Raw genomic sequence first — 17233 nt, 5'->3', positions numbered from 1 at the left:
TGTAACATGCAGTTTTAGAAAATCAGCAATTTAACGTTTGAGTTCTTTTAAGAACACTTGGATGGATACTATCTGGGTTAGAAGCATATGTTTTTAATTTATTACTAAGATCAAGAACTTCTTCCTTTGTCACCACTATTTGCCTTATATATGGAGACTTCTGAAAATGTAAGTATGGGCACAGGTATCTCCTCAGTATCTTCTGCAATGCAGACAACTGAAAATAATTTATAGAGCCAAAATGCAGCAAATATATATTGCCCAAGTGTCTAAGACTCTGCAGTGGCTATACAAACAAAATCCTGAACTCCATAAAACCCTTAAGAGATTTGTGCTTTAAGAGTGTTCCCTTCTTCTTTTCTGTTACTTAATGTAGTATTTTAAGTTTGCTTATAACACATTATGTCATGTTCTGAATTAGTTTATCGAGGCCTTGTAATGACAGTTTCCAGATGGATGCTTTATATGTAAGGAAGTCCCTTTCCCTGAAAATTTGCCAGACCTCTGACCTGCACATGCCCCTCCCTCTTTGGGCTGCAGACAAAGGAGGCGTTAAAATCCCCAGATTTAGGTCGATTGCATCAATTTACAACTAGAATGAGAACAAACCCTCTGGATTGTTTGGAACATTTTAAAAAGAAAAGCTTTCTTTGTATTTCATAGGCAGTATGAAATCTTTGGGATAGAAGTGGTCCAGCACTACAGAGTTAATTTAGGGTTCAGTTCATGGGATGTGAAATGTCTAGTTCGTCCTGATTACATGAATTAGTTGTTGAACAGCTGATTACTGTTATTCTCTGCATTCGTCTAAGAGAGATGTGTGTGTGTGCGTGTGTGTGTGTACATGCACATTTCTCATAACACAAAGTGAGATGAATTAATTTTCTGATATGACTTAAATCTGAATTGAGAGATGTCTTTTCAAATAATCAGTGAAGATGAGATTTCTTCTCTGGCCAGAGTTGCTCATGGCAGTAACAGAGTTTGAATATTTCACTTTGAGTTAGGAGTGAGGAGAAAATTTTGCTGTAAAATCCTTCTGTGAACAAATAGCAAGAGACCAGAGGACAACTGAAAGCTTGGGAAATAGAAAATTCCATTATATATCTGGTAAACAGGACTGTTGTGTTCATGTGTTCTCTTTTGCCTGTTGTTAATTATTCCATGTAAGACTACTAAATTACATTGGGTAGTGTTGCATGATTCAAGCATTTGGATTAAGTTGGTGAAAACATTAGCTAGAAGGAAGATCGTTATAACAACTTTTATGTTGTTATCTACAGCCCTCACTTGAATGGCACATAGCATACAAGCCTGCAGGAAATGTATTTGTTGCCTTATAACACGGTGCTCTTCTGTTTCAAAACTTGGTTTCAGAAAGCTGCAGTTAGCACCCAATGTAATTTAGTAGTCTTACATGGAATATGTGCATGTAGGTACAAAAGTTAGGTTTCTGTGTTAGTTAAAATTCAGGTTTTTCTCCAAGGTAAATGCAAAGCTTCTAATGCATGAGAAGCTGCTCCATCATGGAGAATACAGACGAAGTTTAGGGGGGCATTTTTTTGTTCTATAAGAGTTTATGTGAATGCGATTTTGGTTTGATTCCTAGTTTGTTTTATTCATCAATTAACGGAGGACCCAAAGCAAACTTGCTTGGGAATCTGCCCCATGGAGATGAGTAGGAATCATACAGTTGAAAGAGGGGCCTTGTGGGCCCTTGATACCATGATGTTCAGGATCTCCAGCTAGAATGCCTCTTTTTGAAGATATCCAGAGGAGGAGACTCCACCACCATTCTAAACAACTGGAATTTCACATAAGTGTACTTATGATATTTCTTTGATTACACTGATGCACATGAGAGGAAAAAAGGTAGATCAAGCAATTGGCCAAGAAAGTAACATTTGAGAGAGCTATCTTCTGAGGTAATCCTCAGTGTTTGTGAAGTAGGAGTATTATCTCAAAAGGATTCATTCTAATGGGAAAATGACCTTTCAAGTATACCCTACCCATTTCCAGTACGTATTTATGCCCAGAGGTGTTTGCATGTCATCGTCAACTTCATACCTGCTATCATTTTTTGTATATAGCTTTTTTTGTATACAGTATAGTCATATTTACATTGTCAGTTTGAGGGCAAGGCCTGTATCTTTTTTTATATTTATAATAAGTTTCTGGTACACACACCCCTCCCCCCAAATCCATCTACACAAGCACTAGAAAGAAAATTATAATGAGAGGAAGAAGGTTACTCTAATAGCAGAAGTATACAGATTCCTTCAATTGGTTGGTGTTTCAGATTTATTCTGGTGAAAAATGCTATCCTACCACTATTTATGAGTAGCTAATAGCTGTTGTTATTTAAACTCATGTGTGTTTCTTTCTTTTCCATAGTGCTGTGACCTAGGCTTCCATGCCAGCCTGGCACGGACATTCAGAACATACCTTTCTGCTGAATACAATCTAGAAACCTCACGCCATGAGGGGCTGGACATAATTGAGAATGCTGTGGACAACCTGGATGCACGAAGTGACAAACACACAGTCATGGATATGTGCAACCAGGTCTTCTGTCCTCCTCTGAGGTTTGAATACCAGCCTCACATGGGGGATGAGGTATGTAACTGTAGAAAAATGGTTTCATCTCTTCCATAATACTAAACGTTTGGGCTTTCACTTCAGGTGTAATACTTTCCCTATTTAAGAATGAATGAGGTACTTTAGAGAGACTGTGTTTCATTTGTGATTGTTGAATTTGGGTTATATTTGGGTGCAATTCCTTCTGCTCTGTTTTAGAGCAAGCTTTCTATATTACTGGCATTGAAGCTAAACCACTGATATTTTGCTTTATGTTGCTGTGTTCAGTACTTTGATTAACAAGCCCATATAAAAATAGGTTATAAAAATTAGAGTACCTCTGGTAGAGTGACATAAATAGCCACTATTCTTAAAATCCTGTGTCTGACAATGTAGATTTGTGCAGCCTCAGCAGGTGGATAGGGTCCTTGAAGAGGTGAGAGGCTTACCACATATGTGCTTGACCTTTATTAGCTTGACTGAGCAGCCAGGACAGATCTGGCTGAGTAGGTATGGGTATTAGTGAACAACTTTGTGGACAGGGTATGATTCTATTGTGTCTGGAGATGTTTGCGGTAAGACCTGTGTTTGTTTGCTTTTAAAGAAACACCATCTCTGAGACCCACTGTGCTGGGTTGTTTTCATCCAGTGTCCAATTTCCCCTTCTTCAGCCATATACTTGTATCTCACCTCCAAGAGTATTTTTAGGAGCTAGATTATGTAGATCCATTTCAGTTTTGCTTGAGGCCTGGTTATGTGGGCAAAAGTCTGCTTTGATCACGGTAGTCAGTTTTCCCCAAGAACTGGACCATGTTGGTTCTTCTGAACTGCTGGTAGCCTTTGATACCATGAACCATTGTAATCTTCTAAATCACCTATCTGAAATATGTCTTGGAAGACAGTTATTCTTGGCAGGGTGAATTTAATCAGTGGTGATGAGGGAGCGCTTCGACATGGTAGCCATTGGCCTGTTGTGTTTCTCCAGGTTCCATTTTGTGTCTCATGTATTTAATGTATGGTATATTTGAACTTAGGAAGCTGTTTACAAAATCCATATCTAATAGTGAACCTGGCTGCCTCAGTTTCTGCAGTGGCCAGGAGTATGGTCGCACAATTAAGGATACTGCACTAACTGAATCTGTTTATGAAGATGTTGTGAAGATGCCATAGTAACAGCAACATGTGCCTCAATAGCTACTATAATATACTCTGTATAACAATAGTGACAGCAAGTACATTTCTATACCGCTTATTAGTGCACTTAAGCACACCCTAAGCAGTTTACAATGTGTAAGCCAATTGCCCACAACAAGCTGGGTACTCATTTTAGTGATCTATGGAAGGTTGCAAGGTTGAGTGGACCTTGGAATCCACTATTGCTATTGCTGTAATACAAGAGGGCTTTCAGGTTTTTTTAAATTGAACTTTATTTGAATTTTAGTTAGTCAGGGTACAAATTTAATAAGCAAATGTCAGACTCTGTAGAAAAAAATATACTACTAGTTACAGTTCAGTGCTCCATTTCCTGATTTCATTTCATTTTCAGCAGGTTAAAATTCTGAGACCTCTTAATTGTATCAATGCACATACTTTGCTGCATTAGTTAATTAATAGCTTCCAAAGTTTTGATATATCTTGAATTTGCATAGGATTTATCTGTGGGTTTGGTCTGGTTTTGCTTCAGGTATGCCAAGTGAGTGCCCAGCAGCCAGTTCAGACAGAGTTGCTCATGAGATACCACCAGCTGCAATCTAGACTTGCTACGCTCAAAATAGAGAATGAAGAGGTAAGAGCTATAATTGTCTTTAATCTTTAAGTAAACAAGCTCTATCAGTGTACTTATCCCAATGATTCTGTACATGACGACTTTGAAACTAATACAAATTACAGTTGTTGGTCTAACATACCCTTTTTGGCCCAAGAGATTGTGATTCCAGGACAATGCAAAACATTTGAATGGAGATCCTGTTTAGCCTGTTTGTTTTAGAATGATATGTGTTTATTTGTGATACAACAGCAAAACCTTAAGACCTAGTCAGATAATCTTGCAGGATTAAGGTTATCAAATGCTCTGGACAGATATGATATCTCCTAGTTTACAGCAAAGGATAGATGAGATACTGGAGAATACACAGGACTGAGGGCTTCCTCTTGTTTTAACTTAGAATACAATCACAAACGGTAAAGGAATATCTAAGCATATCTTGATAGTAGTACATTCAAACAAAAATCCACCAAACAGTGATACCTTTATTGGCCATTCGAAATGCACAATATACTTGTTGCAAGCTTTCGAAGCTCCACTGGCTTCTTCATCAGGCAAGACATTAAAAACCAAACAGGACTTTGCAATTTTTTTGTGTTGCTTGAAATCATGGAGTCTCTCTTACAGATGGGGCTGAGGTTATAACTACCAGGTTATGGCTGTTCAAGACTTAGAAGGTTTTATTAATGGTGATAAGGTAGAGTTGCTAGATGAAATACAGGATGAGTTCCTGTTCCATTAATGACTGCATAATGAAGAGAATGAGATAGTTCAAGATTTTCCACAATTGGTCTCAATCATCAGAGTAGAGTCTGCAGTCAAGAAATCAGAGGAATAGAACTTGGAAGGGCAGCTATGAGGGAACAAGATGACATCCTGAAGTGTAAAGATATGTCATTAAAAACTAAAGTTAGGATTGTCCATGCCATCATATCTCCCATTTCTATGTATGGTTGTGAGAGCTTGACAATGAAGAAAACTGATAGGAACAAAATAAATTCATTTGAGATGCGGTGCTGGAAAAGAATTTTGAGAATATCATGGACAACTAAAAAGACCAATGGATGGGTGATCAGGCCTGAACTCACCCTGGAAGCAAAGATGATTAAACGGAGGTTGTCTATTTTGGCCATATTATGAGAAGAAGAGTGTAATTCTTGGTAAAGTGGAGGGCAATAGAGAAAGAGGAAAACCACATTCTAGATGGATAGAGTCAATCAAAGAAACCGTGGCAATGAATCTACAGGAGCTAAGCAGGGTGGTTGAGGATTGGTTGAAGTCTACTTGAAAGCAGTTAACAACAACAAAAGAGGAAATTTCACCAGGTGGGGCTTGCATGACAAACAGTACCTGCTAAAATTCCCACTTCTTCCCAACAATTAAAGGGATATTTCAAATGGCAACTCTACAGTGAGGATTGTGAATTGAGTGGATGGAGGCAGCTGTAGCACAAACTAGAATGAAAAGCATAAAGGATGCAGAGCTATCTTTAAGTTCAGCCAGCAACATCTCTGCACATAGAAATGCTTGTAACAGGAAGAACTTCCTAAGACTGTGTCTGGTTCCAGGGGTGTACCCACACTACAGAATTAAAACAGTTTTTAACTGCCATGACTCTATCCTATAGAATCCTGGGATTTGTAATTTGGTGAGGCACCAGAGCTCTCTGACAGATCAGGCAAAATACTCACCAAACTACCAATTCCAAGATTCCACAGGATGGAGATATGATAGTTGAAGTGGTGTAAGAATACTTTATTTCTGCAGTGTGGAAAACCAGCCAGTTACATCTAGAAAAAGATTTGTTTTCAGAAAGAGGGGCGGGGGAAAGGAAACCTTTCGGTTAAGTTTCTAATAAAAATCAAGACACACACTAGAAACAGTGATGGAATTATTGCTTATCCATGCAGAAAAGCATTCAATAGGTCCCTAAATTTCAATCTCCATCCATAAACAACCTAAATTACAATTTAAGACACTTAATTATAGTTTCCTGTCTCTTCTTCCACTTAGGAAATGTTTAATCAAAAAATAAGACAAGTATCAAAACCCAGGCAATTGTGCTGATGAACTGTATGTCTCTCATTGTTCCACAATCCTCTATGCCTACCATTTCTGCAGGTGCGAAAAACATTGGATGCCACTATGCAGACACTGCAAGACATGTTGACCGTAGAAGATTTTGATGTCTCAGATGCCTTCCAGCATAGTCGCTCCACTGAGTCAGTCAAATCAGCTGCTTCAGAGACTTACATGAGTAAAATAAACATTGCCAAGAGGAGAGCCAACCAACAAGAAACTGAAATGTTCTATTTTACTGTGAGGATAATTTTCTGTTTGTACTGAGCACTATGTAGGGAAAAATGCTGTTATATAGCATGATGACAATGCTAGGATTGTTCCACTGCCATTAGAATTCCCTGGTATTACAGCATATTAAAAAACCAACATATTTAATCTGCATTACTAGTTTTAAAAAAGGCCCAAGGTATACATTAGCATTTGCGAGTGGCTGTGTGGGATATACTTATATCTTCTTTGAAGAAGGAACCCTTTCTTCCTGTTCAGAGGTGGAAGCTTCTAATTATTATTATTATTATTATTATTATTATTATTATTATTATTAATAATATCCTGCCTCTCTACAAAATGCAGTCGAGGTGGCTTATGGAAGTGCTCCTGTCTGGCAAGAATGAAAAATACTTCAAGACTGCAGTTTCTGTGTGCAACCATGCAGTGTGGCCAGCCAGCATAACTTTTGCAACAGCAATCTAAGGAGTTTCTCACTTCCAGCTCAAGCATTTAACAGTTTAGTTTCCACTTACAGTAGGGGTGGGGAATTTTGGTGTGTCCATAGATCAGTTCCCACCACACCCTTAAGATCTGCCATAGGCTGCATCCTATGGAAATCTTTTCCTTTTTTTTTTTAAAGTATGGCACCAGACATTTATTCCTACTTCTTGAAAAATGCACTTAAAAGTGCACTCCTCAACACCACCACAAAACAAAGCTGTGTGCTTTACCACAGATGAGAATTTCCATTTCTAAAGACTTCCAGGATGTCTGCTTATTTCAGAGAGAGGCCAGACCTTAGTAGTAATACTCCAGTGTGATGTACTTCAGTGCTGCTGAAAGCAGAAGTCTGTGGACTGGTGCCAGTCTGTGAGCCATCTACTGCTAGTCTCTGGAAAACTTCCAGGAAGGAAAGATCCAATGGGAGCCAATGGACAATAATATGGTACCAATTCCTGTCTCACTAGGGTGGGGGAAAGGTTCACCACATCAGATAGCTTAAGATGCACTGCTCTGCATCAAACAGGAGAAATGAGTCTCATTTTTTCATGGCTAGGGCAAATCCAGTTGATTGGGAGGGGGGGGGGGAATGGGTGGCTGGTGGCTATGTGTGGCCCATCTGATATCCGACTGGCTATTATGGTCTTTATTTGTGTGATCCAAATACTAAATATCTAGTCTGTCTTTTCAAACACATTTACATCTGCCCCTTAGTTGTGCTGCAAGCTTCTTTGGAAACCCAAGGAAGTTTAAGCAACAGATTTTGAGTAGTGGAGGGAGGGAGAAAGAAAAAGCTAATATTTGCAATCAAAGAACTTTGATAGTACTTTGATTGTGTATTCCTGCATGGCAGGGAGTTGGACTTGATGCCCTTGAGGTATCTTCCAACTCTGTGAAAAAGTGAAAAGCCTGACATGTGTGGCCATGCAGAGTTCCTATAATAACAAAGTGAATTATCCATAAGATATTTGAGATGTTGCTAAGAAAACAGTGGTGCTGAAAGTCCATGATTCCTGTACTTTTTTTTAAAAAAAATTCAAAATAGTTATATTGGAATCATCTTTGTTGTGTGCCTCCAAGTCATTTCTGACATATGGCAACCATATCACAAGGTTTTCTTGACAAGATTTGTTCAGGGGGGGTTTGCCTTTGCTTTTCTCTGAGGCTGAATTTCCATAGGTTTGCATAGCTGAATGGGGATTTGAACTAGAGGAGGGAAACCAAGATGATCAAAGACCTGGAAAACCAGCCCGATGAGGAACAACTTATGGAGCCTGGTGTGTTTATCTAGGAGAAGAGGGAATGTGAGGGGTGACATGATAGCCAACTTTAAATATTTGACGGGTTGTCGTGAAGAAAACTGAGCAAGCTTGTTTTCTGCTCCTCCAGATATCAGAACATAAATCAATGGATTTAAATTACAAGAAAAGATTAAACATTACAAATAATGTTTTTTACTGTAAGAACTGTTTGAGAGTGGAATAGATTGACTCATAGTGGAGGACTAGCATTCTTTGGAGGTCTTTAAACAGAGCTTGAATGGGTATCTCTCAGGAGTTCTGTATTAGTATATTCCAGCATGACAGGGAGTTGGACTAGTTGGCCTTCTGGTCCCTTTTAACTCTATAATTGTATGAACTATATCCAATGATATGATATGAGTGATTAGGTAGTGTTCATAAAATGTTTACTGTAAAGAATGATTTCATAATTATCCGAGAGTTAAGGCTGAGAGAAGACTGGCTTTCCTTTTGACATAGCTGTGATTTGCAGGAGTGAGGTCTTAATACATAGCTTAGTTCCTTCACTCATGTACACTCTACACCACTGTAGCAAATACAGTAGCCCTCTGTTTTCATGGACTTGAAGTCTGCATCCCTCACCTGTTCATGGGCGGCAAATGGAGGGAGAGAAAATGGGGAACGTACCTATAGCATGCACCTGTGGGAGCACAGCACCATTCAAGCCAATGGGACTTGAATATAGGCAAATTTCTGTTTTTGCAGGGGGGGGCAGCAAGGATCTCCCACAAAAATGGAGGGACTACTATATTGTCATTTCCTTAGTCCAGAAGCCTATATCTGATTTGTGTATTGAAGTTTTCAAGATACAGTATGTGCACATTCTTCAACTTGCCTATTTCTTCCCTCACAAACCTCTCTCCACTGGCCTTCCTGCTCTCCTTGTAGCATCTGTGGATTTACTTGTCTGTGGAGCACTATTATTAGACATGAGGCAATCTGAAAATAAAAGTTATACTCAGAACAATTCCACCAGCACACAGAAACTTCTGATCAGCCAAGCCAGCAGACCACATGCAGAGAGAATTCTTCTCTTCTTTATCACTGTTTGCACAAAAGTAGAGTCCTTTCTGTCAAGAAGAGGAAAGCTTCTTTGCTTATTGAGGCCATTCCCAGAAGCTGGACAAAAGAAAGCTTTCTTTGAATTGTTGTCTTTGAGTTCCTTGTGATCTCAGGCCCTGACCCGAAACGCAGGGCTCAACCAAAGATTTTTGGCCCAATAAGATCAGGATTGATACTTAAACGGTGGAAAAAAGTAAAAGTCCAAGTGAAAAAGGCATCTTTGGTCCAGCTCTGTGTGTGTGCAACTGATGTCTCATTCATTAAAGCAGATGACATGTCCTCTGTTCCATGCTGGCGTTCCAATGGGGGAAAATGTATATATATATATGAAAGTATATTTTACTAAGAATCTTTACCTGCTTTGTTTATGTTTGTTTGTGTGTTTTCTCTCTTCAGAAATTTAAAGAATACTTGAATGGCAGTAACCTTATTACAAAGTTACAGGCTAAACATGATTTACTGAAGCAGACTCTAGGAGAAGGTAAGTCACAGACTTGTCTAAACAAAGAGACTGAATTTCTCTTCTCATTGCAACAGGATTTGAAACTTGAGCTATGAATCTCACCTGCTATTTGTTGTTTTCTTTTGGTACTGTTGGTGAGTTGCTGCATCTGTTGCAGCACAATAGCAAGCAGAACAAACTTGCTCTTCCTCCCCCTTTCACGTTTGACTGAGGTTGGCATTTGAATGCCCTACTGCATTGATTCTTTCCCCCAAGGCATAAGGCAGGCATTCCTGCATTAAGGATGAACCCCATTATTTCTGCTTTGCCAGCTGAGGGGATGTAAGTGGCTGCTCTTCACAAGAACTAAGTGGCTGCTTTGGGGGTGTGACATGCAGACAACACATGGCCAGATGCTGCTCTGAAGGCACCTAAGGTGGCCCGAGGGCACTAACAAAAGGAGCAGTGAAAATCACTCCTTGCTAGTGACCCGCTTTAAGATCTGGCCATTCTGTGGTCCCTGGCCAACCCTGGTCAGGGCTGCTTGCCTGCTTCACCCCTTTGTTACTGCACATTACTTGCATATGACTGCTTTAGCAAGTAGCCTTTTTTAGGCTATAGGAGTTTCCCCGCACACACTTTCCAGTGTCCTTTGGTGATTTTTCTCTTAATGGTTAAGGTTATCTGACCTGATAGTGTGCTTTTAAACCTTGCAGAATGAGCATTATATTATCTCTTGTGGTGAGCTAAACTGAACTTAGACCAAAACAATACTGATACTGTGGAATTTTGTCCACAAGAATGTATGATAATAATAAAAATGTATTAGTCTGTTATTTTTGTTCCCTCCTTCCTATATCTCCTCTAGAATTTCTTGTAGTTGCCTATGAGTGCTCCTGCCCATGATGACATGGTTCCTTCTATCCTGACCAAGAGGATTCTTCAAAATATTTAACTTAAGATGATTATATACTGTCCTGAATAAACGGAGAAACCTAGCTGAACTGTTTTCATGAGATTTGTACTTGGAAACAAGAGGCTATTTCTTAAATGCTAAACTTGCAGATATTTCTGTGATTTATTGCCATATTTTGCTCCCATGCACTGAGAGAACATGCTTCTCAGAGTTTAGAATCGGCTGCCTTTGATCTACTTTTAAAATTACAGCTTTTGCTATTTATTTATTATTTATGTGCCTTCAAGTTGCCTGTCAATGTATAGTGACCCTATGAATTTCACAGAGTTTTCTTAGGTAAGGGATTCTTAGAAATCAGTTCCTCCCTCTGAAATATAACTTACAGCATCTGCTATTGGTTGGCAGTCTCCCATCCAAGTACTAACCAAGGCTGATTTGGCTTAGCTTCCAAGGTCAGGCAGGACTTGACTGACATATGAAAGTTTAATTAGTTTTTGTTGGTTTTAATCTTGCAAATATTTGCCTAGATTCATATGATTTGAAGACCTGACTCATCACTAGAGACAGTAGTTTGTATCTTTATATTGTATCTTTCAAGGAATCAGATATAGGAACTAGGAGAACTTGCTAATACACTACTTTCTCTTGAACTGAGGCAATCTCACTCTCTACCACAGGGCTAGTTATCTGCCATTCATTTGCAGCCTTAATTGCATAATGGCTGCCTCTCTTCTATTTCCTGACATGCTTAGGCCTGTGTTTCATATTAACTGTTGGTGTGAATGTCATTAGGCATAATCAATCACTCTGCATCACCAGGCAGCTCCAACAGCAGCTGTTCCCAAATGCATGCTTTTGACATGCAAGGAAGGTGGAGCTAGCAGTTAGTCAATGCCTGACCCATCTGGGTTTGTCCTATAGTTTAGACAACGAGCCTCTGAGATAATGACAGTGCTATCAATCAGCACATGATGTATTTAGATCCTTTTCATTTCCTGCTACGGCTAAACCTCCAGGCATTTCTGTCATTATTTTTCAAGACTGCAGTGATTAGTTGGCTCTAATAACTAGGATTCTAGATTACAGTTGACCCTAACCAACTGGGCCTTTAGCTGGAGCTAGGGGCTCAGGACTCCCATGAAAGTGAGAAAACAGCAAATAAAAATTTATTTATTTATTTTTACGTGAGAGAACATCTCTGTAGGAATATCTAGGTCTTCTAGCATGACTTACAGCAGATGTTGCTAGAGTCATACTGGAGGACCCAGAGAAAACACATTAACCAAATCTGCAAATAATCAAATCCGCAAAAGTCAAAGCTGCAAATGTGAAGGACCAATTGTAGTTTCTTTTGACTTTTGCCCATCACCCTCAATTGTTCCATGTGTGTGTATTTGTATGAACACTCTCCATTCATCCTTTTCCTTCACAGAACATGTTCCTTTCCTATGCAACACCCAAGCCCTCTTCTTTCTGGGCTTGTTCCTAGCTTGTGAGCTGTAGTTTCTGCCTTAAACGTTAAGACTGCATGTGCCCCTGACATGTACTGTCTGCTTCTGCAGCAATTCTTCTTATGTTAGAGATGCTGGACAAAGACTGCAACCTGTTACCATCCAAATTTATCCATGGATTATAAGATTGACTCTCTTTGCATATCTGTGAGGTTTCAGCCTGTTTATCAACTCATCAGAAATAACAATAGTGTTTTATTGTTTTCATCCCAGGCCATTTTGGAATTCTCTTAATAACTTGCTTCACTTGTAATTAATTGATTAATTAAGCATACTCACATAATCAGTGCAGATTCTGTGTGACCTGTAAGTCTTCAGTTTTGTAGGCATGACTCATGAAGAGATAAAAATTTGAGTACCTTATGCCTGCACCATACAAGGGCTTGCCATACACGGACTCAAGGTCACGTGGATGGCAAGCCCTGGAAGAATGAAAGGCATGTGCATGCATGCCCCCATTAAAACAAACGGGGCTTGAACTTACACATTTTTTTGCCACACGTGGGGGTTTCCGGAACAGATCCCCTGTGTATAAGAAGGGTTCACATTATTTGGATGCTTCCGTCACTGTGACAAGAACTATTCCTTTCAAATGCTTAATTAACTTTTAAATCGTTTAAGGAACTTGATCTGCATGTTTCATCATCTGACAATCCTTTATTCATGTTCTTTCCCGTATTTTCTATAGCTCTTTCCTGTCCCACTGGGAACATAGAAAAATGCAAGAGGCAGAACCAGAAAATAATAAATGCAAGTGGAAATACAAGTCTGAAGCTAGTACTGAATTGGAAAGTTTATACACACACACACACACACACACACACACACACACACGGTATATATAGGCATGAAAACCCTGTGTTTTCCAATAGCACAATGGAACAAATTATTTATTTTTAAAGAGAATGCGGTAGGGACCTTTCGGGAGTGGGCCTTTTGCTCAGTGGTAGAGAACTTGCTTTTCATATATAAGACCTGGGGTTCAGCTCCTGGCATTTGGACGTAAGAGCATCAGTGGAGGTTGATTTAGGCTAGATGGATCAGCTGTCTGTTTTTTCTTAAGAGCCATTATCTGTGAGCCAAGCTATACATTATACTTCTTGACTATACAGTCAAGAAACATGTAGCTTCATCTTCTGATTTTCTTTAATTTCTAAAGGCAGTATTTCCCAACACCCTTTGGAGGGGAGGTATTTAATTATTCATTCCTAAGATTAAACCTCCTGAAATACAAGCCCCCCCTTACACATACATGTTGTAGAAAATAATACTCATTACTATCACTTACAACTATACTGTGGAGTAGGGGCACTGGTTACAGGTTGTTCTTGAGAACTTTCCCTGTGTACTGTAGTCCCTCCCCCCCTCCCCCAAAATAACCTGACTAGAAATTAAAGAGAAATCAGAAGACAATGCTACATGCTACACAGTAAGAGTTAAATTGTAATTTAGCCTTATGATGGTTGCTTTATGCGCCAGGAAAACTACAAAGAGAATTTGAAAATCTGCTAAGGTTCACATCTTGGGCACATGACTGTATAGTCAAGAATGTGCTGCATCAAAAATGTTTTCTTTTTGTGTGTGCAAGAAGGGGATGAAACTGAAGTAGTGATTAGGGCAATATCCCCCCCCCACACACACACCCAAAGGTATTCTATTCATTTAATTTACTTAATTAATTTAATTCTTGCCTTTCTCCTAACATGGGACCCCAGACACAAAATCTGATGATAAAAAGTTCTTTTTAAAAAATTAATTAGCTGACTTGTTAAAACAGCAGTAACTAAAACCATACGGATTCATTTTTTAAAAAAAAATGGATGAAAATACAGCACACAAACATTTTTAGAAACCCTTTTGCTGCACTCACCGAATGTCTGTTTAAATGAAAAAGTGTTTACCTGCCAATGGAAGGAGAGTGGAAAGAGGGCCAACTTAGCCTCCTTCCACAATGTCGGAGCAGCCACTGAGAAGGCCCTCTCTTTTGTCCCCACCAGACTAGCCTGTGTCCATGGTGGGACTGTACAAAAGCCTCCCCCTGGGGCTCTTAAGACTCAGGCAGGCTCATGTAGGGAGATAAATGGCTTTCAGATAAATTGGATTTAAGTTCTACTTAGGTTCTTTCAGCAAACCACAAAAAAATGCAAGGAATGTATTCAGAAATTTATCAGTGACATGCACTTCTAAAATGAATAGATTTTAATAACAATGTTCGCACCACTTCTGTCAGTTGCAACTGTTAAGAGATGCATGAAAGAAGGGAGGATATTGACCAGAAATGTGGACTCGGCTTGGTTACAATTAGTTGGTCATATAAAAACACTGCTAGCTATTAAATATGGTTTGTTCACATGCAGTCCTAAATGTGGTAAAGGAATAATCTTCTTTTGTTTGCTCCCTGAGGAGGATCATTCACATCAAGACCTCTCATCTCTTTTCTCTTCCCCACTCCTCTGCCCCTTTTCTCTTACTTTTTATTGCTAGAAATAAAAACTATTCAGGGAAAGATCTTTCCCAGGTCCAGATTAGCTAAACTTCATTGACAGTGAAGCTACTCAATTTATGCCACCTTTAATAATTTATTTACCCTCTTAACGAACTTCATCCCTGAAGGCTCAAGGCAGATAACATTTCTATAAGAAAGCTTAAGATAGTACTAATCAAAGAATTAGTCTGAGATGAAGCTGAAAGATTCCACTCCCCAAGCAGATCCCAGTTGGGCTCCTCAGCGACTCTCCAGCTATAGAAAGATGATTATTACGTTTAGGAAATAATGGAGCTGCAGCACATCAGAGCTGAACTGGAACCACTGAGATGTTCCTTCCCTGTTTATGATGCCTTTGTTGGAAATAGACAAGGGACAACATTGGGGCTGCACAACTACTAAATCTGGTTTTGGCAGGAAACTGAGAGCCTATGCCCTCACATAAAATACTTTAAGGAACCTAGCAAGTCAGGATGGGATTTTTAATAGTCTGAAGCTTCTTTAGACATATGCTGTTTCCTAGAGAGCTGGTTCTCATCTGGACATCAGAAGAATTCAACCTTTAAAAAAAAGAAAGAAAAGAAACAGCTATGCTATCTGTAAGCAAACAAGATGAAATTAATATATTATTCCTCTCCTTGTTCTCTCTAGGTGAAAGAGCTGAATGTGGAACCACAAGGTAAGTGGAATCTGTGGTTTTTCCCATTTTCCATTTTGGGGATGAGATGATATTATTTCAGTGAGTGAAACCAGTCTGGATTTACAATGCGTCTGCTACAAGCAGATCTATGCATATATTTGTGGAGAAATGCTGCAGGCATGTGCTGGGAAGTGAAACAGTGACTGGCAACTCCCTGCATCAACGGTCTCTACCTTGTGTCTGCATTGCCTAAATGGATTAATTAGAGAGATGACAAACAGGTCCTTATTTTTGCTGCAGTGTAATTTTCAGCTGACTAGCTCTGAAACCATGAGAAATTCTGTGTCAGCAGAGTGCACTGCAGAGTCTCAGTGGATGGAGTGGACTTTGTTCGGCTATTCCTATTCTGTTTATCACACTGACTCTTTGCCAAACTGCCAGGGCCTTCCTTGTTTGCTAGTATGCATTCAGGGGCAATATACAGTGGTACCCCGGGATACGAAATACCCACGTTACGAAATTTCCGGGATACGAAAAAATCCCATAGGAAATAACTGTTCCGGGTTACGAAGGTTATTTCGGGTTACGAAGAAAATTTTGGTGCTTTTCGGCGCTTTTTCGCACGAAATCGTGGCTTTTCCCCATTAGCGCCTATGGCATTTCGGCTTGCGAATGCTTTTCGGGTTACGAAAGCAGCGGCGGAACGAATTAATTTCGTAACCCGAGGCACCACTGTACCTGAGTTTCGATACCCACATGCAAATATAGGCTTAACTCTTCTGTGCTTTTCAGTGCCTGCTAGAAGATACCATTTTCCTTATTAGAAAGGGAGAAGGATAAGGCAGCAGGAATAAATGTAAATATTAGATTCTTAGAGTAAAAAGAAATAAGGGAGAAGCAAAGCGCCTTTGAGAGGAATGGCAGGGATTCAGAAAGACAAGTAGGGTCTTTGTGTGTGTGTTTGTGTGTGCCTTCCAGTCGCCTGTCAACTATGGTGACCCCATGAATTTTCCTAGGCGAGGATTACTCCGAGGTGCTTTTGCCAGGTCCTGAAATATAGCCTACAACACCTGATATTTGTTGACAATCTCCCATCCAAGTACTAACCAAGATTGACCCTGCTAAGCTTCCAAGATCAGACAGGATCTGGTGCCTTCAGGATATTTAGGGAGTAGGAAACTGATAAAAGAAAGGTGTTGATAACATTTGGAAAAGGAGCAAAGCCAGTTTAGTAGTGAAAAGGTCATTTAGCAGCATTAGACAAGGGTGATGAAAAGGCCCACATGGAAGAATTGAATGGATCAGATGGAGGCAGAAGGAGAGCCACAGGAGAGGAAAGATCCCATATGGGGTCTCTGGCACAGGGAGAAATAAAAATTGAGAAGAATGTTTGTTTTGTTAAACTAGGTTGGCTGAAGTTCTTCAGTGTAGGAAATATGTAGAAACAAACAAAAATCATTGGCTGAGAACCCCAAAATACTGACTTGGCATGCTCCCCCTTCTCCCTGCAACCTGCTCCAGTTAATGAAAGCTGGTCCAACCATTTTGGGATAACAATTTAAGTGGCAAAAAAATCCAGAGGGCAAAGCCTACTAGGTACAGTGTTAGCTTTTCAGACTGGGAATAGCTTCTAGGCCTTGTTAAGTTTCTGCACAGATTGCTTCTTCTTTGTTTATTTAAAAGAATAAGCTCTTAAAATTGCCATTTCATTCCACTTGAGCAGTGCATGGTGTTTTCTTGT

The 17233-nt window shown here is 39.6% G+C and overlaps 1 protein-coding gene across 1 annotated transcript in view; it reads left to right on the top strand.

Annotated features, from left to right (window-relative positions):
- SRGAP3 (SLIT-ROBO Rho GTPase activating protein 3) overlaps nucleotides 1–17233 on the top strand; it is a 291016-nt gene that overhangs the window by 190056 nt on the left and 83727 nt on the right. Inside the window, 5 exon segments of the mRNA XM_042449920.1 lie at nucleotides 2395–2616; nucleotides 4262–4363; nucleotides 6464–6661; nucleotides 9895–9979; nucleotides 15504–15531. Coding sequence (XP_042305854.1) covers nucleotides 2395–2616; nucleotides 4262–4363; nucleotides 6464–6661; nucleotides 9895–9979; nucleotides 15504–15531 — 635 coding nt within the window.

This window comes from Sceloporus undulatus, chromosome 2 (genome assembly GCF_019175285.1).
Source record: "Sceloporus undulatus isolate JIND9_A2432 ecotype Alabama chromosome 2, SceUnd_v1.1, whole genome shotgun sequence".
In the NCBI taxonomy this organism is placed as follows: Eukaryota; Metazoa; Chordata; class Lepidosauria; order Squamata; family Phrynosomatidae; genus Sceloporus; species Sceloporus undulatus.
Note: the sequence above shows the minus strand (reverse complement) of the source record. Positions and strands in the feature narration are given on the sequence as shown.